The sequence below is a fragment of the Bubalus bubalis genome, chromosome 18, assembly GCF_019923935.1.
Source record: "Bubalus bubalis isolate 160015118507 breed Murrah chromosome 18, NDDB_SH_1, whole genome shotgun sequence".
NCBI classification, from domain to species: Eukaryota; Metazoa; Chordata; class Mammalia; order Artiodactyla; family Bovidae; genus Bubalus; species Bubalus bubalis.
Window position 1 is genome coordinate 52,845,641 of NC_059174.1, and position 24,007 is coordinate 52,869,647.

At 52.9% G+C, this 24,007-nt stretch overlaps 1 protein-coding gene across 7 annotated transcripts in view; it reads right to left on the reverse strand.

The window, feature by feature from the left end:
• The window catches only part of SYMPK (symplekin scaffold protein), a 33,299-nt gene that overhangs the window by 3,989 nt on the left and 5,303 nt on the right, over positions 1-24,007 (reverse strand). For all 7 annotated transcript variants that reach the window (XM_006067486.4, XM_006067483.4, XM_006067484.4 and 4 more), the window contains 19 exons: positions 23,618-23,671; positions 23,450-23,523; positions 21,466-21,592; positions 20,593-20,842; positions 19,098-19,268; positions 17,655-17,894; positions 15,755-15,909; positions 13,278-13,428; positions 11,910-12,114; positions 10,925-11,075; positions 9,745-9,980; positions 8,649-8,730; positions 8,382-8,495; positions 7,039-7,186; positions 5,816-5,976; positions 4,226-4,334; positions 3,801-3,901; positions 3,097-3,187; positions 1,932-2,033 (listed from right to left, as the gene is read on the reverse strand). In XM_006067486.4, coding sequence (XP_006067548.3) covers positions 1,932-2,033; positions 3,097-3,187; positions 3,801-3,901; positions 4,226-4,334; positions 5,816-5,976; positions 7,039-7,186; positions 8,382-8,495; positions 8,649-8,730; positions 9,745-9,980; positions 10,925-11,075; positions 11,910-12,114; positions 13,278-13,428; positions 15,755-15,909; positions 17,655-17,894; positions 19,098-19,268; positions 20,593-20,842; positions 21,466-21,592; positions 23,450-23,523; positions 23,618-23,671 — 2,722 coding nt within the window. The remainder of the gene's footprint in view (positions 1-1,931; positions 2,034-3,096; positions 3,188-3,800; positions 3,902-4,225; positions 4,335-5,815; positions 5,977-7,038; positions 7,187-8,381; positions 8,496-8,648; positions 8,731-9,744; positions 9,981-10,924; positions 11,076-11,909; positions 12,115-13,277; positions 13,429-15,754; positions 15,910-17,654; positions 17,895-19,097; positions 19,269-20,592; positions 20,843-21,465; positions 21,593-23,449; positions 23,524-23,617; positions 23,672-24,007) is intronic.

The window sequence follows — 24,007 nt, forward strand, 5'->3', positions numbered from 1 at the left end:
ACATCCCACCCAATGGAGAGTCAGGGGGTCCCCTGCCCCAGTCCTGCTCACTTTGGACTGTTACTGGAGGGATGGCCTGTGAGCCCGGGGAGGGCAGGGCCAGGACTGTCCCCATCCCTGCCATATCCTCAGCAGGGCCCAGCACAGGGCTGAGCAGAGGTGTGCAGTGAGTCTTAATCGCTGGGCCAGTCCACTGGGCAGGTCCAGCTATAGAAAAACTCATCAGAGAGGGTGGTTTAAGGGAAGTGAATGCCAGTGATGACTGCTTATACTGTCAGACAGTGGGGAGTCCAATGGGGCACAAAACAGGACCTGGAGCTAACAGTCAGGCAGGGTTACTGGTGCAACGGAGAAAAGCATGGGTGCCTCAGCAGAGAAGCGTGCTCTGGGATGAACAGCCGGTAGGGAGACCAGCTGAAGGGCTGCTGAGAGCGCAGCAATACAGAGGCTCCGCGTGGGCCTGGGTTTAGGGAGAACCACGCGGGGCGTTGCCAAAATCTCCAGGGCCTGGCTGCTGGCTGCGCGGGTGACCTGTGGTCAAGCCCTTTCCCCCTGGGCCCCGGCTCCCTTGTGTGAGATCAAGGACCAAACCCAGGTCTGTGAACGGGAGTCACCGGAGTGGTGGGCGGGGCCCGACGGTTCCAGCCTGACCTCCTTTCTTGACCAGACCCCCGCCCCCAAACCACCAGATCCAGCCAGGGGCCGCTCTGCAGTTCCAGAACCAGGCCATGCTAGCACAATCTGAGTCCCCTCAAATGGTACACAAGGTCACGTGTGGGTACTGTCCTTGGGAATGGGCTCATGACTTCCAGAGGTCACCTAAGGGGCCAGGGCGTGTAAGACGACCACTCCCGAGCCTCAGCTTTGAGACTCTCCACCGCGTCCACTAGAGGCCTGAGTTCCCTCAGTTGTAGCGTGTGTTTAGTATTTTCAGAAGCTCCTCTCTTGACCTAAAGGTTTCTGAGAGAATCTGCTGAGGAAGACTAGGAAATATGTCACTGAAGCTACTTCAGGCAGGACAAGACACTAGCAAGGAGGGAAAAACCCCCTCCCTGCTTTTAAAGGAGAGAGGAGGAAGCAAGGCCAGCTGTCTTCTGAGAAGAGCAGGGAACAGTAAGGGCTCCTGCCTCCGTGGGAAAGCACGGTTTCTGGACCAGCAGCCATGGAGGACGTGGAGGGGAGCATGGAGGGAGGGAGGGGAGCATGGAGGGAGGGAGGGGAGGGGAGCGGAGGGAGGGAAGGGCGCGCCGAGGAGGGAGGGGAGGATCGCCCTGGGACCCAGGAGGCCATATGCAGGCAGAACCGGTTTCGGACTCGGGTCCCCCAACTTCCGATTCTGTTTTGTCCACTACACCACTTAGCTTCTGGGTGGCCCTGAGCAAGTTACTTAACCTCTCTGGAACCTCCACTCCGACTACAAAACGGAAGTCAGCATACTTACCAGGAACAGAGTGGTGCGGCTGGGTGGGTGGGCCTGTGAGGCGCTTGGGAAAGCACGGCCCAGACTAAGTGCTAGGTGAACAGACAGGCTGTCATTAGGGAACTGTTCACTGTGGGGGGCTGGCCAGGTTGTCACCTACTGCCTCGGGCCGCTCTCCAGGCTCAGCTCTCCCGTTTGTCACTCCTCAGGCCCCTGGGGGCTGGGGAGGAGAGCTCCCCCACCCTTCCTGAGGACTGCTCTGTGCTGGTGCACAGGGGGTGCATCAGTTCTTTAGATGGGACAGGGGAGGAAGGAAGGAGAGGAGGAGAGGAGGAGGGATGGAAAGGAGCGACGCTGGCATCCGGAGCTCTGAGACGGGGCTGCGGGGGGCACAGTCTCCGACTTGGCTGATTCCACAGGGGGCTGACTCCAGCCTAAGGTTCTTCCCCGGGTCCGCAATGGCCAGGCCACTGAAGAGGGGGTCTGGGCGGGGTGGGGGGGTGTGCCTCACCTTTAATGATGGACTTCATGTCACACTTTGCCGAGTCAATGTTGTGTAAGGCGATGAGCAGCTCTCCAGGGTTCAGGGGGGACAGGGCTGAGTTCCCTTCACCTGCAGCACGGGGAGCGGGGGGAGGAGGAGGAAGACAGTATGGAGGCCTGAGACAGGTCCAAGCCCCCCTAGACTGGGGGAGCGGCAGAGGAAGACAAGGCGCCCTCTGGGATTAGGGGTACAGAGGGCTGGAGCGGCGGGAGGAGACTGAGAGCACCAGGAGGCGCCCCAGTGAGGCGGGGCTGGTGACCACTCCAACCAGAGGCCTTCAGGCCTGCACTGGGCCCCCCCGCCCCCGCACTGGGCCCCCAGCACCTCTCCTGCGACTCAGCCACTCTCCCCTGTCCCGGCCCAGGCTGTGCACCCACAAGGGCAGGGAGCGGACGAGCTCATCCCAGGTCCCCAGCACAGCAGAGGCGCAGGGGCGCCTGCTAGACAGGACAAGAGGGGGCCAGGCAACAGACTTGCACACAGCGCTCGGGCTGAACGCCACAGGGCACGAGGCTGGGGGAGACGGCACTCTTCTGCTGGGGTGTCGAGGGTCCCAGACACTCGCGCATATGTTTTGAGCCGCCAAGTCACGTGCGGAACAGACAGCTTCCACCCTCCCTAGCTCCAGCCCCTGGGGTGAGGGCTGAGGAATCTACCCTATGCCATCTGGTAGTCTGTCTAGGTTGAAAGTTTTCTTTCTTTTGGGCCAGGGCGAGTCCAAACTCGAACAAAAGGCCCCTCACCCACAGCTGGAGGGGTTCAGGCAAGACCTGAGGAAGGGCAGGGATGGAGCCCGTGTTTGAGGTCCTGGAAGGGAAGATGCTTATAGAGAGTCAGCCCTCAGTCCCACAGTTTTGTCCCCAATGTGGATGAAACCATCACCCAAGTATCATGGGAGGGTGGCCTAGGAGCTTTGGGACAGATGTCAAGATGTCGCCAAGTCTGAATGGCAGCCTCAGAGAGCAAGATGAACACCCCCCACCAAAAGGTGGTGGCATCCCTCCCCCAGCTCTCACCTCCCGGACCCCTTCCTCCTGCACCTGAGGTGGGGTCTCCTGGGGGAACTGCTGGGGAGGGAAACGAGGGCCAGGGTTGAGCTGGCCCCTGGTGGGGAGGCGAGCACATCACCTACCATGCTGGGTGCCCAGCAGGCGATTGAAGACCTCTTTCACCACGATGGGGTTAAGCTTGATAAGCTTTGGCAGGGCCTGGATCACTTCCTTCTACAAGGGCAAGACAGAGGAGGGCAGATCAGATGCACCCCCTGCCCACTCCAGATAAGCCTGCCCACTGCTCGCCCTGCGGCGGTGAGGGGCAAGCTCTGGCCTCACCTAGCCGCCCAGTGCCTTCCCCTTCTCCCTCTCTTTGGTCCTCAAGGTTTAGCTTTCCCAGCTCACTGGGCCTGACCCAGCCCCAGCCTTATCACCCCCAGGCGAGCCCCTGGGCCAGCTTGATGGCTCCTCCTACAAGAGGAGATGGAGGTTCACCCGAGGTCCCACAGCCTGGGAGGAACAAGACCGGGGCAGGGGAAGCACACGCTCAAGGGGAGGTGTCCCCTGCCCTGCTTCTGTGGCTCCACTTGGTTCTCAGGACGATCGTGTGTACAGGGTGGGGCGAGAGGGGAGGAGAGGGGAGGAGGGCGGCGGTGGTGGATCACTGGGATATTCACTCACAAGAGGAAGAAGCTGAGGCTCAGAGAGGGGCGGGGCTTGCCAAATTGAGACTGACCCAGACAAGACCCAGACTGTGCTCACAGGGTGCCCGGGAGCCTCCCTCCTCCCCGCCCTGCCAGGCGTGTCCCCGTGGGTGGGGGCATCCAGGCGTGCAGCTCCGTACCTTCTCCAGCCCATTGAGCACTGGGATGAGGAAGCGGACATCTGGCAGTCGCTTGTGGTAGAGATCCCTGACCCGCTTCACCAGCTCTGGGGACGGGGGCACTGCAGGCGGAGGAATAAGCAGGAGGCTCAGGGGCTTGGGGTGGTGGGGTGGACATTGAGGAGGAGAAACGAATGGTGGTGGGTGTGTGGCAGGGGCGGGGACTGCTCCATTTCAGAGCAGAAATCCCTGGCCCCTGGGTTTCTCAAATGCATTTTAGCAGTGTACTCTTGTGCACAGAGAAATTGAGGCCCAAGGATGGGGAGAGACTCACAAGAGGGCCAAGCGTCTAGGGACCCAGCGGCTCTGATCCCCAGGTCCTGAGAAGGCAAATGGGGAGGGCCTGGACAGGAGAAAAGGAAGGAGGATGGGGTCCCGGGAGGCACCTTTGTCGGTGAGGCTGTGCAGACAACGTGTGACCAGTGTCTCCGCACCCTTGGGACAGTTCTCCACCAGCAGGAGCAGCTCTGGCGAGTTCATGCCCATCCCCCGGATCTACAGGCGAGAGATGAGAGAGGAGACGTTGGGCGGTGTGAGGGCATGGGGGCCCAGGGGGAGAGCTGGGGAGGCGTCAGAGACCAGGCAGCTGGCGGGACGCTGGGACTCTGGAGGAGGAACTGGCAAGAGAGGGCGGATCTCAAATATTCTCGTTAGTAGAAAAGCAATAATTCTTTGAGGTAATGGATGTTAATTAAACTTATGGTAATAATCATTTCACAATATATACATGTATCAAATCACTATGTTGTAGACCTTAAGCTAAGATAATGTTGTGTATCAGTGGTATCTCAATAAAGCAGAGAGAGAAAAGAATGGGTGTCAGGCTTCAGAGAAGTGGGGGAAATCTGGGGAAGGTGGGCAGGGCTGGCAGAAGTGTCCAGGTCTCTTCCACCCGACCTCATATACACACAGGCTCCTGCAGCGCCTTCCTGCACTCTTATCATGCTGCCCTCCCAGCAGGCAGGCCAGGCCTGGCCTCTGGGACTCAACCTGACCTTTGATGCCCAAGCTATTCTTCAATTCTTTGGTGAAGACTTTTTTTGCTTCTGCAGGCATAAGTGACCCCTGCCCACCTCCCTGTGACCACCCGGGTGCCAGCTTTGCTGCTGGCTCACATCAGGGCTCGACCTGTTGCTGCGTCTGCAGCCTCCCCCTAACCCCTCCACGGGCACCGAACACAGGGAGCGGAGGAGGGCCAGGCGTCAAGGGCTCGTCCCTTCCTCTTCCCAACTGCAAGTGGAGCTGAGAGTCGTTGCCCTCCAGGAGCTCACAGTCCCGTGGGCTCACCGTGACAATGGGGAGAAGAATCTGCTTCCTCCTCACAACTAGATTACTACCTCCACGTTACAGGTAAGGGCCCACTGACTCCGGGAGGCAGGTATGTGGGAATTAACCTGCCACATTTTCTCTTTTGGTTTACGGTGGAATTCTCAGTAATAAAATGTCAGGAACAGAGATAGAGAACAGCAGTTTCAAATCTGGCGACAGAAGGGAAGAATAGACATTCTGAATTTCACAGGCCAGCCTGTAACTTCGTTGCTTCTCTTGTGTGTGACCCTGTGGCTCCAGAGAGGAGCAGGAAGGACTCGGGCCACGACAAGTAAAGATTCCTGTCAGCAAGGCAGGGGAGAGACGGCTCATACATGACAACAGGGACACAGGTATTCACGAGCATGAGGTCACAGAATCGCTCCAACAAGCTTGCTGGTCTGAATTATCTGCTTGGTGCAAGGTCACGCAGTGAGAAGGGGAGAGATGGAATGTGAACTGAGGTCTGTCCGACTGGAAGCTCTTAACTACAGGGCTACCCTGCTGTCTTCTCAGGAGTGGATGGAAGAGGGGGGTCGGGGGGTGATGACCCTTAGCCTCAGCACTCAGCAGGGGGAGGACATCCAGGGGAGGGGCAAGGGCGGGGCTGGAGTTGTTATTCGGCTCCGCCCACCAGTGGGCGGAGCCTGGCGGGCCAGGGGCCTCACCGGCTGTTCGATGACCCTCAGCACTGTCCTCTTGATGTCAGCGATGGCCTCCGTGTACACGGCCGCCAGCTCGTGGATCAGCTTGTGGTTCTGAGGTAGGAGAGCCAGGTAGAGGTACAGGCACTGCTTCACCGTCTCCTCGGTCCAGGGTGCGGCCACCTCTAAGAGGGCAGGGGTGTGGGGGGTGAAGATCAGATGGGCCCCACTCCCCCTCGCCCCTGCCCAGCGCCTGGCTCTTCTTGGGGGGCGGCAGGCACAGAAGGGAGTGGGAGCTGGGCCTGGGAAGCAAACTGTCCCAGGGCAGGAAGCTAGTCCTTTGGGAAATGGGGTGCAACCAGACCTGCTCCCCTTCTAGAAGTTTCTGCCCTACATTCCCATCTGGTCTCCTCTGACCACCAACCCAGATGGATCTTCCCAAGAGCACATCTGGCCCTGCCCCTCCCCTGCTCAGCGCTCTCACCACCATCCGGGACCCTCAGGGGACGCCTGCCTTGCTCTCCCTGCCAGCTCCTGTTCAGGGCTGCCCTGCCTCCGGGGGTGTGTGCTGGGCTCACAGCCTCCTTCTGATGCTCCCTTGGGGCCCCCACTTTGGAGCCTGTGCACATGCTGCTCTGTTGCCTGGAACCTGGTGCCCAATTCTTTTTTATTTTTAACCTCACTGTGTGGCAGGATCTTAGTTCCCCAACTAGGGATCGAACCTGTGATCCCTGCATTGGCAGCATGCAGTCATAACTACTAGACCACTAGGGAAGCCCCCAGTTCCTCTTTCGGCACCACCTCAGGGTCACAGAGCCAGCACACCTCCTGGGAAGCTGGCCCGGCACCCAGGCTGCACTGGGGCTCCTGTGCTCCTAGAAGCCCCCTGCTTTCTGCCACAGCCAGAACCTTTCAGTTTAATGGGCCCTTCCCTGGGGGCCTGGGTCTCCCGGTCTGCAATGCTGGAGGACCCGGAGCTCTGCTAAGGGAATGGTCTGCAAAGAACCTGCCTGGCCCTTCCTGGAGTCCCATCACTGGCTCACTCTCCTGGTCCTCGGCTTCCAGCCCAGCTGGCCCCTCTTTCAGGACACTCTCCCTGACCCCTCAGGCTGGGCCAGGCACCCGTTCTGGGTTCCCACAGGCTCCTGCTTTCACCACCTGAGCGCGTTCAAGCTCTTGCTGTCTGGCTGTCTCCCCCAGCAGGCTGTCCCCCAGCTCACTGCACCTCTGGAGAACCTGTGCCAAACCTGTGTCCTTGTCGGCTCCAAACAGTACCGACGGCGGGTTGGGGTGGACCAGGAGCTGCAGGTAGTTGAGGGCAAACTTCTCCACGTACTCTCGCAGCTGCTCCTTTTCGTACATGCGCTTGATGAACAGCAAGGCCTGGGAACGCACCTGAGGAACAGGGCGGGGGAGGATGACTGCTCTGAGCTTGGCGGCATCGGCGTGAAACAAGCCGAGGTCTGAGAAAGGCCCGGCGGGGCTGAGCTGCCGTGCCCAAGGCTGGTTACCAGTTGGGGAGAGAGGCTTCTGGACCAACTCAAGGCCCTGTACCACCCCACCGTCTACCTGCCCCATCCCATCTCTTATCGTTCATTCTTGTCTTGCTTGCTACACTCCAACTGGAAGCAGCTTTCCTTAGTTGCTCGAAAAAGCGAAGTCACTCAGTTGTGTCCGACTCTTTGCGACCTCATGGGCTACAGCCTACCAGGCTTCTGCGTCCATGGGATCTTCCAAGCAAGAGTACTGGAGTGGGTTGCCATTTCCTTCTCCAGGGGATCTTCCCAACCCAGGGATCAAACTCAGGTCTCCCTCATTGCAGGCAGACACTTTACTGTCTGAGCCACCAGAGAAGCCCTCACTTTTTTAAAAGTGACCACATTCTCCCCAGCTCTGAGACTTGGCACAAAAGGTTCCCACTGCTGGCATGCCTGTCACTGGCTAGATCCTGTTTCGCTCAGACATCCCCTGCTGGGGGCCATGTGAACAGGGCCCGCTTGGGCACCGCTTTGTCCCCAACAGTACCACGGGGCTGAGCCAGCAGGGAGGGCTTGCTGAGTGAATGGCCATGAGATGTCAGGAAGGAGCTGGCGGCAGGCAGGAGCAGGGATGGACCGAGAGCCTCTCAATCACACGCTGACCCTCTGTGCAGGGCACACTCGTCCACTCAGTGCAGCTCTTGGCTCACACCACCCCTCCTCCAGAAGTCTTCCTTAGAGCGCTTCCCTTCCCTGGCTGCACACCCAACTCCACTCCAGGCACTGAACTCGCTATGTGATCACAATGGCTCCCCTCCTGGTCAGTGCCCCCCCAGGTCCCAGCACAGCACCAGGCCTTAAGAGGGGGTGCACCAACATGGGCAGACCAAGAGCGAAATGGACTGCCATTCCGGCTGGGGGGGCGGTGGTGTCTATGTACATTCTAAGCAGCCTCGTGCCATCAAAAATGGAAAAGCCGCCACCACCAAGTTGTCACAAGAAGGGCAGCAGGCCCAGAAACCTTCAGGGGCATGTGGAAAAGACGGGGCTGGTTACTCGGGACAGAGGACAGGCTGAGTGTAACCCAGCACAGAGCAGGGGTGAGGGGTCACCTTGTCCTTCTCGTGGGAGCTGAGGTCTAGCAGGACATGCAGGTACTGGAACTGGCGGGATGGGCGCTTGAAGATCAGGTCTCGGAGAGTGGACATGCCCAGGTAGGTGCGACTCTGCGGCAGGAAGGAGGGGAGCCAGAGCTCAGGGCACCCGCAGTGTGCCTCTGGGGTGTCTCCCTTGCCTCAGTCAGATCGCGTCCCTCACAGAACCCCCCCCACCCGACCCCAGGCTGCAGCGAGCATGGCCCCAGCCGCGCCCATTCTCACCTCGTCCTCGCAGTACTTGCGGATCACCTCCAGGGCGCTCTCGGTGATCAGCGGCGCCTCCAGCACAACCTTGGTGAAGATCCTGCCAGGGTGGGGGGTACGGGGTACAGCTGCAGAGGAGAGGCCCCTGGGCTTCCCCCCTCTGCTGACTGCAGCTCAGAGCTGGCAGGATCCCTGACAGAGCGCTCACTCAACCCCCTGCGGACAGAGCTACAGAGCTCTGGAAGCAACAGAGTAGGGTTCAAATGCTGCCTGGGGAGGGGGTGGTGATATGGGCAGAGACTGCCTCTCTGAAACTCAGTTTTGTCCAATGGGGATTCCTAGCTTGTTTAAAACAGCAATAGGAGGGAATGATAGAGGGGAGTTGGGAAGGGTGTTGTATTTCAGACACGGTGACCACCAAAGGCTGCTTTGAGATGCTTTAGTCAATGCTGGTAGATAAGAAATAGCTGGCCATACAAGGAGTAGGTGGAGAGGACCCCAGGTAGAGAACAGAGAAGTGCCAAGCTTGGCATGTGAAGGCTGGTGCGGCTAAAGTTGGGGCAGGGGGTGGGGGGTGGGCAGGGAAAAGCAGAGAGGCCAAAAAAGCTTGAGAGAGTTGGTGGCGACTAGATTATACAAGATCTCACAAGGCCTATTACGGAAGTCGCATTTTATCTCGAGAACAGAAGGTTTTTAGTGGGGAAATAAGAGGCTTTACATTATCAAATGTCACCTGTGCTGCTGGAGAATGGATACGCTGGAGGTCAAGAATAAGGAGGAAGCTACAGAACCAATTCAGGCAAGAGATGGGGGTGGTGAGAAGCTGACCCCCGGAACGGGCCTCTGGGGCAGGCGCTGCCAGCACACCATGGGGGAAAACGGAGGCCCAGAGGTGAGTGCCGCAGCTCGGTCAGAGAGCAAGCAGCAGAGCGGGGCACAGGCGACACTGCAGAGACCTGTTCTGTGCGTGGGGAGGGCGGGGAGAGGTGGCGGCTCGGGGCGGGCGCGTGGAGGACCCACTCGGTGCTGAGGAAGAGCTGCTCGGAGCCCAGAAAGCAAAGGCAGGACACGGCCAGGGGACCCGAGGACGGCGGGTGCAGGCCCGCCCCCTCACCCGTCCTTCTGGTCCGGCTTCTCCTGCAGGCCGGAGAGCAGGCGGATGAGGCAGTCCTCGTACTTGTCCAGGGCGCCCTTGACGCCAGCTGCGAGGTAGGCGTTGTACTCCTGGTAGAGCCAGGCGAAGGCCAGGTCCAGGCGGGCCCGGACGTCCTCCAGGATGAAGGACAGGACCTCGGCCTTCAGGCCCGAGTCGAACTGCGTCACCAGGCTGGCCAGGATCTTTATGCGCACCTGAAACGGGAGTGAGGATCTGTGGTGGCGTGGGTGGCCGGGTGGGGGCGGGCAACGCCAGGCACCCCCCACCGTGCCCTGCGTCTGCTCCCGCCCAGCCTCAGGGAGCCAGCGCAGACCCGGTGTTAAGTGAGGAAGGAAAGCCGAAGAACCGTATTTTCAGGAGGTCTCCTTTATATGAAGAAAAAAAACTGCAAAGGGAGAAAACAGTAACAAAACTAGGAGTAACAGCTAGAATTTCTAGGAGTAATATCTAAATCATAGATATATAAAATTACAAATAGCTACACTGTATCTAAAGTGCATCTAAAATAGAAATATCTAAATTTTTAGGAGTATTATCTTGAGTTCACAGAAAATGATCCTGAAGGACTCCCCGAGTATGATTGTTGGTTGCTTCTGTCAGGGGGATGGCTCGCAGATGGGGGCCAAAGAAGACTTATGGTCCCTCTATGGCCTGGAAATAATTTGAACAGAAAGCATATGTTCATATACTATTTGGTTAACTAAAACTAAACTTCAAAAATTGGGGAAACAGCCTCACTTGACTGAGGCTGCAATCCCAGCAAACAGCAGAATCCGACTTAAAAGCAGGTGTGGGTGTGTGAGTGTGTCTGCGGCCAAAGAACAAGAATGCTGTGAACCGCAGCAAGAGCAAGCACCCTGAGAGCCCGCGCAGGCGGCTCTTCCTTGCAGCCACCCTGTGCTGGGGGACAGAGCACGCGTGTCCACACGTCTTCTTCCACATTGCCTGTGAGGAGCTGCTGCTAGCATATCTGCCTTACGGGAGGTCAGAGTGAGGCTGGGAGAAGCGGCCGGTGAGCGGCAGTGCTGGGGTCTGGAGCCAGGGAGGGTCAACCCGGAGGCCCGTCTCTCTGCTGGGACGTGCGGCAGGCTCTTGGAGAGAGGGGCTGGGAGGAGGCGCTGGGAGGACGGGGGCACACCTGGGCGGCCCCGCTGCAGGCCACGGCCTTCTCGGCCCGCAGGATCCGCTTTACAGCGCCCAGCTTCATGGCCTCAACCTGTGCGTCCGTCAGGGGCTTCAGCACGTCACTTAGGCGGAAGATTTTCTTGCGCCCGCCGGCACCCGCCAGCCTATGTGCGAGAGTAGGGACAGGGACTTGGTGACTCCGAACGTCCTTTCTGGAACCCGGGCCCCACCCCAGGCCATACAGAGACAACCCCACACTGTCCCTCCAACTCCCCTGTGACCCCGAGGCACTGCAGGGCAATGAGAAGGCAGAGGATGCTGTTCTGTTTGGTACATGGTATCTGAGGGGAGGCTGCTATAAGGAGCAGGCAACGGATGACAACATGAGACCTGAATGAAGTGAGGGAATCAGACCCGCAAGTGTCTGGGGATGAGCTCTCTAGGCAGAGGGAACAGGGAGTGCAAAGGCCTCCAAGTGGGGACATGCTTGGCCGACCATGAGGTTGGTGTGACGGGAGGAGGGAGCAAGGCGAACAGAGAGCCTGGAAGGGCAGCAGGTCAGGCCCTGTTGGCGAGCCTGGGCTGGGGACAGGGCAGGGAGAGGCTGGATTCTGTGGTCTGTAAGGCAGGTGATGATGGGGACAATGATGGGAACAACCAGGAGCACTTCCTACGTGCTAGAGACCACGCTAAGTGATTTTTACCTCATGATCACTGTCCACCCAAGAGCCATCTGATTTAATCCTCTAACCAGCACTGTGAACTCATTTAATTCTCTCTCATCCTCAAAGACAGAGAGATATGATCAGCCCCATTTTAGATATAAGACAGTAGTTTTATATACAAGAAAACAGCAGATAAGGTTCAGTGGTTACGGCATTGACTCTGGAATCTGAGATCCTGGCCCAGACTGATCTCTGTTTATCTGCCTCCGTCTGTCACATACACACCAAAACCAGGCCCCAGTTTCCTGCACCAGCACCTGTCAGGGGACTCACCGGGGCTGTGTGACGGGGATAATGGGCTCCGGCCTCCTCTTGGCCTGGGGTGCCTCCTCCTCTAGGGAGGACATGGAGCTCAGGGAGCCCACTACCGAGATAGCCTGGCCCTGGGCTGGCAGGCGCCGCTTGATCAGGACGCTCTCTGGCTTCACCACCTTCTCCTCCTTGGGCTCCTCCTTGCACTGCTTGGTCTGCTCCACGCCTGAGGGGGAAGGCAGCAAACGGGCTCTTGGTGTGTCAGAACCACCTGCTCCCACCCAAGGGCCTCCTGTGGGCCAGGTTCCACTCTAAGCCTTGCACACCCGAAACTCATTTCAATCTGTAAAGCGTGGGTTGGATCCCTGGTTGGGGAATGAGGATCCTGCAAGCTCTGTGGCATGGCCAAAAAAGCAAAAACTTAGTGAAAAAAAATTCTGCAAAATGCTTTTCTGGAGCAGGAACATTTTTCATCCCCACTTTGCAATAAAACGATTGAGGTTCAAACAAAAAACGTCATTGTATTTTGGTCAGAGTAATACCAGGTATTGCCACTTTAGAAAGCTGATGAGCAGTTTCAAACAGCACTGAACACGCTCCAAATCAAGACCCAACAATCCCACTGCTTCGTATAAACTCAACACAAATGAGGGCACAGCAGCTTTACTCATAACAGCCAAAAACTGTACAAAGAGCCCACAGGTCCGTCAACAGAGGAGTGTGGATAAACAAATGGGGGCCTGTTCACATAAAGGAAGACTAATGAGCAGTAAAAAATAAATGCTTGGTTTACACAGCAGCATGGATGAACTTCAAAAACATGCTGAGTTTAAAGTAAGCCAGAGGCTATGATCCCACTGATATGAAGTTCAAAACTAAAACAACTCACCTATGGAGACAGAAGTGGGGACAGGGGATGCACTGAGTCTCTACTGGAAAGGAGCAAGAAGGAACCTTCCAGAGTGCTGCTGACAGTCCTTCCCCACCTGGGTAGTGCTTACACTGGCGTGTTCACTTTGTGAAAATCCACTAAGTTGTACACTTTGAGCTGTGAGTTTCACTGTACATAATTTATACCTCAGCAGCACTGTGAGAATGGGAACCCACCCGAGGCTTGGAGAGGTTAAGTAACTTGACCAAAGACACAGTTACTAAGTGGCTGAGGTAGTCTGGGTCCTCTCAGACCTCAAACCCAGGTCTGCTCGACTTCAAAGCCCAGGGCCTGAAAATATTGAGCACTCACTCTATCTATGGGACCTGTGACTACTGACATCTAAGATCTCATATGGTTTTCCATTTGCACTTCGACAAAGAGGTGCTCTTCTAGTAAGGAGAGCCCAGTGGCCACAGTGCCAACTCCGGCCCTGGTCAGCTCCCTGTGGCACTCACCTGGCCCCAGTCCTGCGGCCGTCATCTGCGTGGCCATGAGCCGAGCCAGGTGCTTGATCTGGGCTTCGGTGCCTGCTGACTCCACTGGGGTGTAGATTGCTTGGAAGGAGGCAGGCATGGTCTCGGGCAGGTACACCATGCTGATGAGGACCTGCGAGATGCCAGGAACCTTCCTTACTTATTGACCCAACGGACGCTGGTTCCACACCCAGGCCAATGCTGGCAAAATGGCAGTGATGCGGACAGGCCTGGTCCGCCTTTCATGGAGCAGATTCTTGTGCGAGTGAGAGAGAAAATGAGTACTGATGCAGCGTGGGTGGCATACAAGAGAGGGAAAGGGGGCGTCACCCCAGGAAGGCCAAGGACCGCTCTGGCTCCTCTGGGCGGTGGCATGTAGGCTGGGAACTGAGAGGTGGGCCGGAAGCAGACTGACACAGAGTGAGGCCTTGCAGCGGTGGGGGCAGGTGGGTGGGGAAATTCCAGGTATGGGCACGGCATGGGAGAAGGCTGAGAGGCACCAGAGCTGGTACTCTGCCCAGAGAGTGGAAGGAGGTTCAGCGACAGAGTATAATAACGAGCCAGAAATTGATTTAAAACAAACAAACACAAAATCAGTACCCTAATAGAACAACATATCCACGTCTGTCAGGAATCGGTAACAAAAGATAACTTCAACCCCCTACAGGCTTGGAAGTTTGAATGCATGCTCTTAAATAATAACTACAAGAGAAAGATAATGAAATAAAAGATGGAAGATACAGCTACAATGGTACTTAAATGGAAAATTGGACCCTCAAATGCTTACATTGGAAGAAAAGTGAAAGTGAAAGTCACTCAGTCGTGGCCAACTCTTTTGCTCCAGGCCAGAATACTGGAGTGGGTGGCCTTTCCCTTCTCTAGGGGATCTTCCCAACCCAGGAATCGAACTGGGGTCTCCTGCATTGCAGGCGGATTCTTTACCAACTGAGCTATCAGAGACTGAACATTAATAAGCCAAGCATCTACCTTTGGGGAAAAACACTGAAAGAAAGTAACATTAAAGAAAGAAAGCCAGCAGAAACAAAGAAAAAAGAAAAAAAGACAGCAGAAATAAAACAAAAGGTTACGAAAGATGATCAAAAACTTAAGAGCCAGCTCTTTGAAATGGCTTAAAACAAGCAAATCTATGGCAAGAATATACAAAATAAAGAGGAAGGACACAGTATCAGGGACAAAAAAATGGCATGTTACTACAGAGACAGCAAGTATTACGAGAGTAAAAGAATCCTATGAACAACTACATGCTAATAATTTGAAAAAGACAATTTCCCGAAGTGTGACGGGGATAGATAAGATACAACAAGTTGATGGAAGCCAAATCAGACAGGGCCTAAGGCAAGTTGAATTTAAGTTTTATCTGGAAGGAAGCAGAGAGCCCTGGCAGGGATCTGAGCAGGGGGGCTTCATGACTTGTACTTGACAAAGATGCCTCTGGCTGCCGCAGGGAGGGTAGAAGGCAGGGCCAGAAGTGGTCCTCTGTGGGAAGAGGGCAGGGCCTGGACAGAGCAGGGGTCAGTCACAGGGCTGGGGAAGAGGGGAAGGGCTGGGGGGAGGCGGAGGCAAAGAGTTGAACTTCCAAGTTTCTGGTGTGGGGACGAGAGGCATGTGTGCTAAGAACACAGGAGGGGCCATGGGCCTGTGCTGGAGTGGGAGGAGAAGTTTCACAAGTTGAGTTTTGACATGTTAAGTCTGAGGTGCCTGTAAAACACTCAAGGAGAGAAAGATGCAGGTGGCCAGACACCCAGGCCTGGAGCTCACCAAAGAGATGTGAGCTGGAGAGTAAACTCCTTGCTGCCCCAACTGCCCAGCAACTAACCCCCTTGGAGCCTCTAGGGAGAGAGAAGGGAAAGCTGATGGTGACTGCCGTCGAGCATGGGAAGAGATATTCTCCAGGAGGGTCCAGCAAAAAGGTCTCAGTGCTGCTACAGCCTGAAGACTGATGTGAGGACCACCACCCTCCCACCTCCTCGCCCCTCCCCCATTCCAACTGCCTCATCAGCTAAAACCAATGGTTCTGTTACTTCAGAGCAGGACATCTTTGAAAATCTAAAAATAACACTGGTCATCCCACCCCACCAATGCCAATCCCACACCAAATAATGAATAAGTCATGGGGCTGATGCTCCAGTTAATAGACCTAATAGGCCCTCCCTGCAAAGGAAAGGAGAGTGAGTGGGTGGGTCTTAGATTGAGACTTAGAAAACCTGAAGGGGAACTATGACTGGGGGGTGGGCGGTGTGACAAGTGACCTCTTGAAGGAATAAAGATCATCTTAGAAGAGGTCCATCCAAGGTGAGGAAGGCCCAGTGGACTGAAAACAGAAGTGTTTCAGGTCTGATGTTATGTGCAGAAGGTGGGCAGCATGGAGCGGAAAGGCAGGGAAAGACTGGAGACCCTTCCTCCCTGCCTTGTGGGAGAAGGCCCCTACGTGTCCTTACCAGATTGGCCACGTTGTCAGGTGTCAGCAGAGGCTGGAGGAATTCGGCTGTGATGTCTGTGTCTGACTGGCCTGAGATCTGGGCTGAGGCCTTCGAGGTTCCCGAGGGGCCTGGCTCTAAGTCCTTGTCCTCATCGTCTTCCCCCAGGTTGGGCTCTGGGACGGAGGAGACGACAAGATGCTGGCTCTCTGGAGGGAGCACCAGGCCCTTCTCTCCTCTCAGGTACCCCTGGTGGTCCCTGCCCCGAAGCAGCTTCAGCAAACAGGAGCAGTGTGGTCACGTGACCCTGGGGAACCACCCACCTCTCTCTAGGCCTCAGTTCTCTTCATCTGAGAAATGGAAACACCAGCCTGGCTGATCACACTAAGCTCCAAGAAGACAAAAAGGTTAACTAATAAGCTCACAGAGCTTTATTGTTTAAAAACACCTATCTTTGAAATAGTCTTCAGCCTCACAGGAAATCAAGAAAATGTAAAACATCCTAATAAGACAACAAATTTGCCTATATGATGGACAAAAAAAAAGTAGTGACAGTTGTTAGCGGGGGTGCTAACTGTGGAAGTGTAAACTGGTATGGCCTTTGGGAAGGGCAGTTTGATAGTACGTCAAAATTTTAAATGTGTCTACGTCTTCAACACAGCTGTTCCACTTATAGGATCTACCCTAAAAACTTACAGATACAGCTAAAGTAAAATGTATAGCAAATTCACAGCAACACTGACAGTACAGAGATACAGCACATAACTTCTATCAAGAACAGGCTGGGTGAATACAAGTACAGAGGTTCTAGCTCAAGGGAAAAAACTAATTTAGTATGAACCTTAGAGAAAAAGCTTTGTGTCCAAAGATGTTCCCTGAAGCTGTAGTTATAAAAGTGGAAAAGCTGGAACATTCAATAGAATGATTTAAGTAGATTAAGGCAAAAATATGACATGTTACACAATCTTGTCAAGTCTGGAACACATGTAACAAAGAGCTGATACCCTGCATTAACCAAGGGCACCTCCAATTCAATTACAAAAGGCTGAACAGCCCAATAGAATGGGTACTTCACATAAATGCAAACAGCTAATAAATGTAAAACAATGCACAGCCTAACTCCAAAACAGGCAAGAAAGCAAATTTAAACCAAGGATACCATTTATACCCAGGGTTTACCCAGTGGGGTATCTGGCACTCACACACTGCTGGGGTGGCATACACTGATGTGATTTTTTTTTAGAAAACTGCTATCAGAAATTTACAGAATTCCCTGGAGATCCAGTGGTTAGGACTTCCTGCTTCCACTGCAGGGACTGTGGGTTCAATCCCTGGTCAGGGAGCTAAGATTCCACATGCCACAAGGAGTGGCCAAAATAAAGAAAAAAAAAATTAGGTGGATAGGTGGAGAAAAACAGATAGATCTCTACCTCAATCTTCATACCCAATAAGTTATTTTTCAAAATGAAAAAAACAAAAATAAAATTCCATCCTTTCTTTTTTTTTCCGGGGGGGGGGGGGGGGGGGGGGGGGAGCATCATGGGATCTGTGTATTGCAGCACAGCCGACCCCACCCCCTCGCAAATTACTTCACAGGAAAGGAGAACTCTACACGTCAAAGGCATTTCTGAAAGAAAACCTAAGTGTTAATACTTGTGGTTTTGTTACTTTTGGGGAGAGGGATGAAAGGGAGACTATTTTCATTTTACTCCTTTCTGTATAACTTAAGTAATTACTTTTGCGTATATTATATTCTTTAATAATTTTACTTTGACATCACTTATTATATGTCATCATATTTATACAATATAATCTATCATGTAAATTAAGCTTACAGTTTCCTGTAAATAATTAGACATTTTGGACATGGTCAGTCCCTGCCATCACCTCCTGCCAGGCCTGACCCGGCTCCTCAGCTCACCCAGCTTCATCTTCTTGAGCGTGGAATCCGAGTCGTCTCGGGGCCGCTTGCGGGCATCCTTGCCGCTGGGCATGTTGCGGGCGATCTCCACCTGAGGCGTGCCCAGGTCCACCAGGAGGGTGGTGATCTGAGCCTGGAACTCCAAGGACGCTGGGTGCTTCAGCACATTCAACAGGTGCAACTTGAGATTCTTACGCACGCTGCTCACCTGAGATTTGGCCAGCGTTGGGGGCAGATTGGCTGCGAGAAAAGTAGCAAAAGCTTTATGCTGTGGACAGAGCTCATGGGGCCCTGCCCACCTGACTTCCTAAGCCCCACCTTGGGCAGTGGTGGCGGACATCTCCTAGCAGAGCTCCTTCACTCTCAGATCTACTGTATGGCCTTCCCCCTGTACAAGCTGATATTCCCTTGAGAGGTCTCCCTCAGTATTAGTCAACCTTAAAACAGAAAACCCAGCCTCCCTTTTATTAAACATTAAGTCTCATCTCCCTCTACCTTTGGTCTGGAAATTCCAAGGCACCTGTCCTAGGGAAAGCAGTAATCACCTGCAGAATGTTTCAACTGAGCTGCCACAACAGTTCATTGTTGGTCCCTGACACCAGAATGACCTTCAAACGTCGTAACAATCACCTTGAGAGGTGAGTCTCCCCTGTTCCACAGCAAAAGAGGATGCCTGCAATCGTGTCTGCCCAGCATCCTTTCCCACTTCCTCAGCCAACAACACTCCCGTTTTCCTTTGAGGGAACCACCCTGGCTCCATTCTCAGTCCAAGGGGGCAAGAGCCTCAGAGCCAGTAAGAACACTGCAATCCCTTGGCCATTGTGACTGGCTGGGGGAGAGGCTCACAATGTCTTCTTGGCCAATCAGAAACAATGAGCCCTTGGACCTCTGTTGGAATGGCTGGGAAGGAGACATTCGCTTTCCCATGGGGTTGCCAAGTAGATGGAATGTAAGTCTGGAACAACTGGGGGCCATCTTTGCTACCCTAGGGAAGAGACACATAAGAGCCAGGAGAGGGAGAGGGACTCCTGATCTTCACACACTCACGCCTCAGCTTCATACCTTTCAGTTTCACACATGCACAGAAGTAGAGAGACCAGGGTAATGAATCACCATGTAGCCATCAACATTTCACTGATCTTGGCACATCTATCCTCCCTGCTTTTTTAGGGGAGACGGGAAGAGCTGGAGTATTTTAAAGTACTTAGACACCAGGTCACTTCACCCACACATACCTCAATGTTAAAGCAGCTCTGAACCACGTGTCTGTCAAATGCAATCACTGAAAGATATGTGTCTCATCTAGAGAATCCTTCCTTATGTCCATAACCTACTAGACTGATGATGATGAAAGCTTTAGGGGCCTGCTGTTTAGCCCACATTTTCTCAGAAGAGAGGAGACTGGTCTGTGGACAGGGGAAGTAGGGGAGGGCACCAACCTACCGTGGAGGGTTTCGTAGGCCTGAATCACCTCTGACATGAACATGGGCCTCTGGCGGGCAATATTGGCCAGGGAGCCCAGGGCTGTGGTCAGGTTGATGGAGGAGATAGCGGGGTGCACCATGAACTTGAGCAGCTGCTCCAAGGCTGCCTTGCCTTCTTCCCACAGCACATCTAACGAGGGAGAGAAGAGGACCAGTTAATAGGGGGCTTTCTCCCTGGCTTCCAGAGAGAGCAGTCTTTGGGACCAAAAGGAGAAAGATCCTCGTACATGGATGGCTGTGACTGGCTGAAAAAACTCAGGAGATTTAGTGCGTGATGAGTCTGACTATAATACTATTAATAAAAATCTAGAGATGACGCTCAAAGCATGGGCTTGCAATCCTGACAAAGTAGAAATAATTTAAAATATCCAACTATAAGGAATCTGTCTGAACTACACTAATGTAAAACTTTGAATATGTACACATGTGACAACCCACAGGTAGAGGACTCAAAATTCTCTGAACCACCAGGGTCCTTGATCCGCTCACCAAAAGTGAACTCTGAAACTGTGGCAAATATCTTTCCTGACATTTCTTATGCAAAAACCTACTGGATGCAACATTATACAAAACAGTGAATAAAATACAGAATGTAATGTAGCCATTCTAATGGAATATTTTGTAACATCTGAATATGATATTGTTTGGAAAAGATGCAACTTAATTTTTGTTGAGTTCAAAACGTGGTCAAACAATACAGAAGAACAGCTAATATCTGTGGAATGCTTACAATGCCAGCCATATAAACTCAAGAAAAGCTCATACTAACACCCTAAAGTAGATGCCATAGTAACGACTCTGGATTTACCAATGAAGAAACAGGCTCAGAGAGAATAGGTCGGGTGCTCAATGGCAGAGCAGAGATTCAAACACAAGTCATTACACTTTCATGCCTCTCAGCTGGAAGTATTAAGCATGGCCCTGTTTTCTATAAACAACAAACCCAACAAACACAGAAACTATGAATATACACATATAAATACCTATCTTTGCATAGAAAAGGTCCGAGAGGAAACAATACTCTTGGCAGTATTCATCTCTGAGAAGCAGGACTGGAGAAGGAAGGAATTTCCCTTTCTACTCTTCCATATTTATTGCTTGACACTAAAACGGGCATGTACTACTTTTATAATTTGCAATCAGAAAAACTGCAGAACTAGCTGGTATTTACTACTGAGTGCTCACATTCCCATGGAACAGCACTACCAACCTGGAAGGGTACTGCCACTTTCATTTTACAAAAGGAAGACAAGGTTCAGAAAGAAGTAATTTGCCCAAGCGCACGTGAGTAAGAGGTAATGCTGAGATCTGAATGTGGCAACAGGGCTCTTAAGCACTGTATCAAACTGATTCCAGAAATGAAAAACTACAAAGAAAGGGGGAAAGGGGGAAGGAGGAGGAGAAGGGAGCCGGTGCAGTGGCAGGCCAATGGCACCAGCTGACGGGGCACTCACTGTACTGGATGTAGGGGTGGTCACGAGGGATGCGGTCCAGGCTGATGTCGTGCTCCTGGCGTCGGGGCACCTCCGAGTCAGCCATGCGAGGTGAAAGGGTGACGATGAGGCCCTCCACGAACTTGATGGCATGGGTACGGATGCCGTCGTTGTCAGAGTCCAGCAGCAGGATGATGTCCCCAGCCATGGCCGACACCATATCCCAGCAGGCCTCCTGGAGCTCACTGATCACCCGTGACTTCACCATCCACTGTGTGTGGGCCGGCGAGGGGTGGACAGACAGGCAGATGGGGACAAGACGCCAATCACTGACTCCACCACAACTCAGAGATCCATCAAGGATGATACATACACTCACTGGGGACACGGTCACTGAGTTACAACTCCGTCCCTGGCTCTGGGCTAGGTGATGCGGGGGACAGGACCCAGTGGTGACCAAGCCAGGCCTGGCCCTGCCCTCATAAGGTTCAGAGGTAGTGACAAGGCTGAGGGTTGAAGGCTCAGATCTTAAAGAAGCCAAAGGAACAACAATGCCCACCTCACAAGGTGGTGGCAGAGAGCAAATGGATTTCTTCCTTTTGATAACGTGCATGTACATCACACCACAGTGTGGACCCAGCTGGCCCATTTGGTCACAGGACCTGGTTCTTGGGGAACGTTTGCAGAACGCATAAATGGATGGATGGATGCAGGGAAAGAGGGGTTAATGGCAACTCCTGGGCTGTTAGAATTTAGAGCCCCTCGTTATCTGTTCCTAAAGGTCGACAGCACACCTTGGCCTTGAAAGATGTGATCTGACGCTGGTTTTGAACTCTAAGAGACGAATGAGACCTGTCAGGCTGGGACAGCCCCCGGTGGGCAGGGAGCGCCTACCTGCAGGGCTACCTTGTAGAGCTGGGTCATGGTGAGGATGGCCTTCTTCACCACATTCACATTCTCGTCTCTCAAGAGCATGTTAAGGTTCGCGATCAGTTTCAGCAGCAGCTCAATGTCTCGCTTGCTGGGGATGGAAGAAGAAAGGCAAGGTCAAGGTGGCCTTTGCGCAGGTGATGGGAGCCTGCAGCCTCCAAGGAAAGGGAAATCAGGGCCGATGTGTCAAAAGACTGGAATGCAGGTGGGCACCTGTTGTGTTTGCCAGCATCTGGTACCTTTGGACATATGTGCGCTCGAAAACGGTCCAGGTTGGTCCTACGACGCCCACTCTCTCGTACTATTAGGGCCCCACAGTTCACCTAAGAGGCAGCAGTGCCAGACCACCGGTGTGAATCTGAACAACCACCTTTGTCTCATTTTGAATAGTTCCTACCTGGAGGCTTGTTGTGAAAACTGCAACAATACATGTAAAGCTCTTAGAAGGGTATAAGAAAGCATTCAACAAATATTAGTCATTAATATTTTAAAGCACTCTGCCTTACGTAATCATGAGTCTTGTTTACTAATTTTTTTACCTAAGATGGAGGGCTCTGAAAGTAGGGGATTCTTTACCATCTAAGTACTAGCAGTCTCATTTTTTGTTGAAGGAAAGAATGAAAAGGCCTTCAATAAATATTTGTTCAGTGAATGAATAAATTCAAGGCTACACCTAGAGCTCAGCATGTGAATTTTCACATCATGTTACAATCTCAAGTTAAATATTAAGCTAATCAGTCGAAAAATATGAAACTCAACTATCAGCTACATGAAGGCAGAAACAATATCTGTTTTTATCCAGTTCTATTTCTATAGCCTGACACAAATGCCTGGCACACAGCAGTCATGTGATACATATCTGGAACAAAAAGTGTTTTGGCAAACTCAGAAAATGTACCACAAATTGTCCCAGTGATCTATGAAAATTCTGAATCACTGTTACTTATCTGAAATTAATATATTATAAATCAACTATACCTCAAAAAAATATTACTCTTCTTTTTTGCTTGTTTGGAAAAACAGTTAAAATTTTAAAATCAAAAGTGTTATATATGCTGCTGCTGCTGCTAAGTCGCTTCAGTTGTGTCCGACTCTGTGCGACCCCATAGACGGCAGCCCACCAGGCTCCCCCGTCCCTGGGATTCTCCAGGCAAGAATACTGGAGTGGGTTGCCATTTCCTTCTCCATATGCTTCTCTATATATGCTAACATGTTAAAAAAAGACAAAACTAACATTTATCAGTGTGGAGAGGGAATGGGGGAGGGGCAAAATGGGGTAGGGGGATTAAGAGGTACAAGCTACTACATACAAAATAGATAAACTTCAAGGATATATTGTACAGCTCAGAGAATATAGTCAATATTTTATAATAGTTGAGTGGAATATAATCTATAAAAAATTTGAATCACTATGTTGTATATCTGAAACTAATATATTATTATAAATCAAGTATACCTCAATTGGAAAAAAAACTCTCCCAGTAAAAGATGGGAAACTGAGAATCTGGGCAATGGTGTTATGGACATGGGTTAAAATCCCAGCACTGCCACATACTGGCTGTGTGACCTTCAGAAACTCACTTCACCTCTCTGATTCACAGTTTTCTCTTCAGTTAAATGGGCCAAACAAATAATCCCATGTATGAGGATCGAATAAAAAAGTATTTGGTACAGCAAGGGAAGTGGTTGAAAAATGGTCAGATGTTGTTTACAGCTTGAAGGCAGAGTCGACAGTCCTTACTGATGATGTAGATGTGAAGTGTGGAAGAAGCAGAGGAATAGTGGACGATCCAAGATTTGGACCTTATTAAATATTTGCTGGGGAATCAGGAGGGGAGAATGGGTGTGGGCAGCAGAGGGCAAGACTCTCAGGGCAGGGCCAGGCCAGGAGCCCGAGAGGCCGACTCCAGTAGGGGTGGCCCCACGGGTACCCTGCAATGCCCCGTACCAAGCCTCCTCGATGAAGCCGATGACAAATTTGCGCACTTCAATGGACTTGTCTGCCTGGAAAGCGATGATCTCCTGCCAGGGTCAAGAAGAAGGTGGGTCAGAGTTGTACCAGGATCACCTCCCTTATCCCCACACCCATACCCCTTCTCTCCTGTTGGCCACTCACATCCAGGAAGTTGTCCAGTAGTGTGGGATCTTTGTTGATGATCAGTTCCTGCACCTGGAAGCAGATTGGGAAAGAGGAGGAGGACACACTTATGAAACCAGGGGCCGGTCAGTACAGACAGGCGTGCGCAGGAGAAACCAGCATGGGGGAGCAGCAGATACGTTCAGTTCAGATTCAGCTCAACTCCCAGCATGGCCTAGGGAAGCGGCTTCCCCTGAGTCTCAGTCTACTCTTCTGTAAAATGGGAACCAGAAACAACAGCTTGTAGGGCTACTGTGAGGCTTCAGTAAGAAGATGCTACAAGGCTCAGGTCCTGGTGGACCAGTGAGTATGTGAGAGGTACCATGGGACTCCTACCTTCCTGAGGCGCATCCAGCAATTCTCTCCACG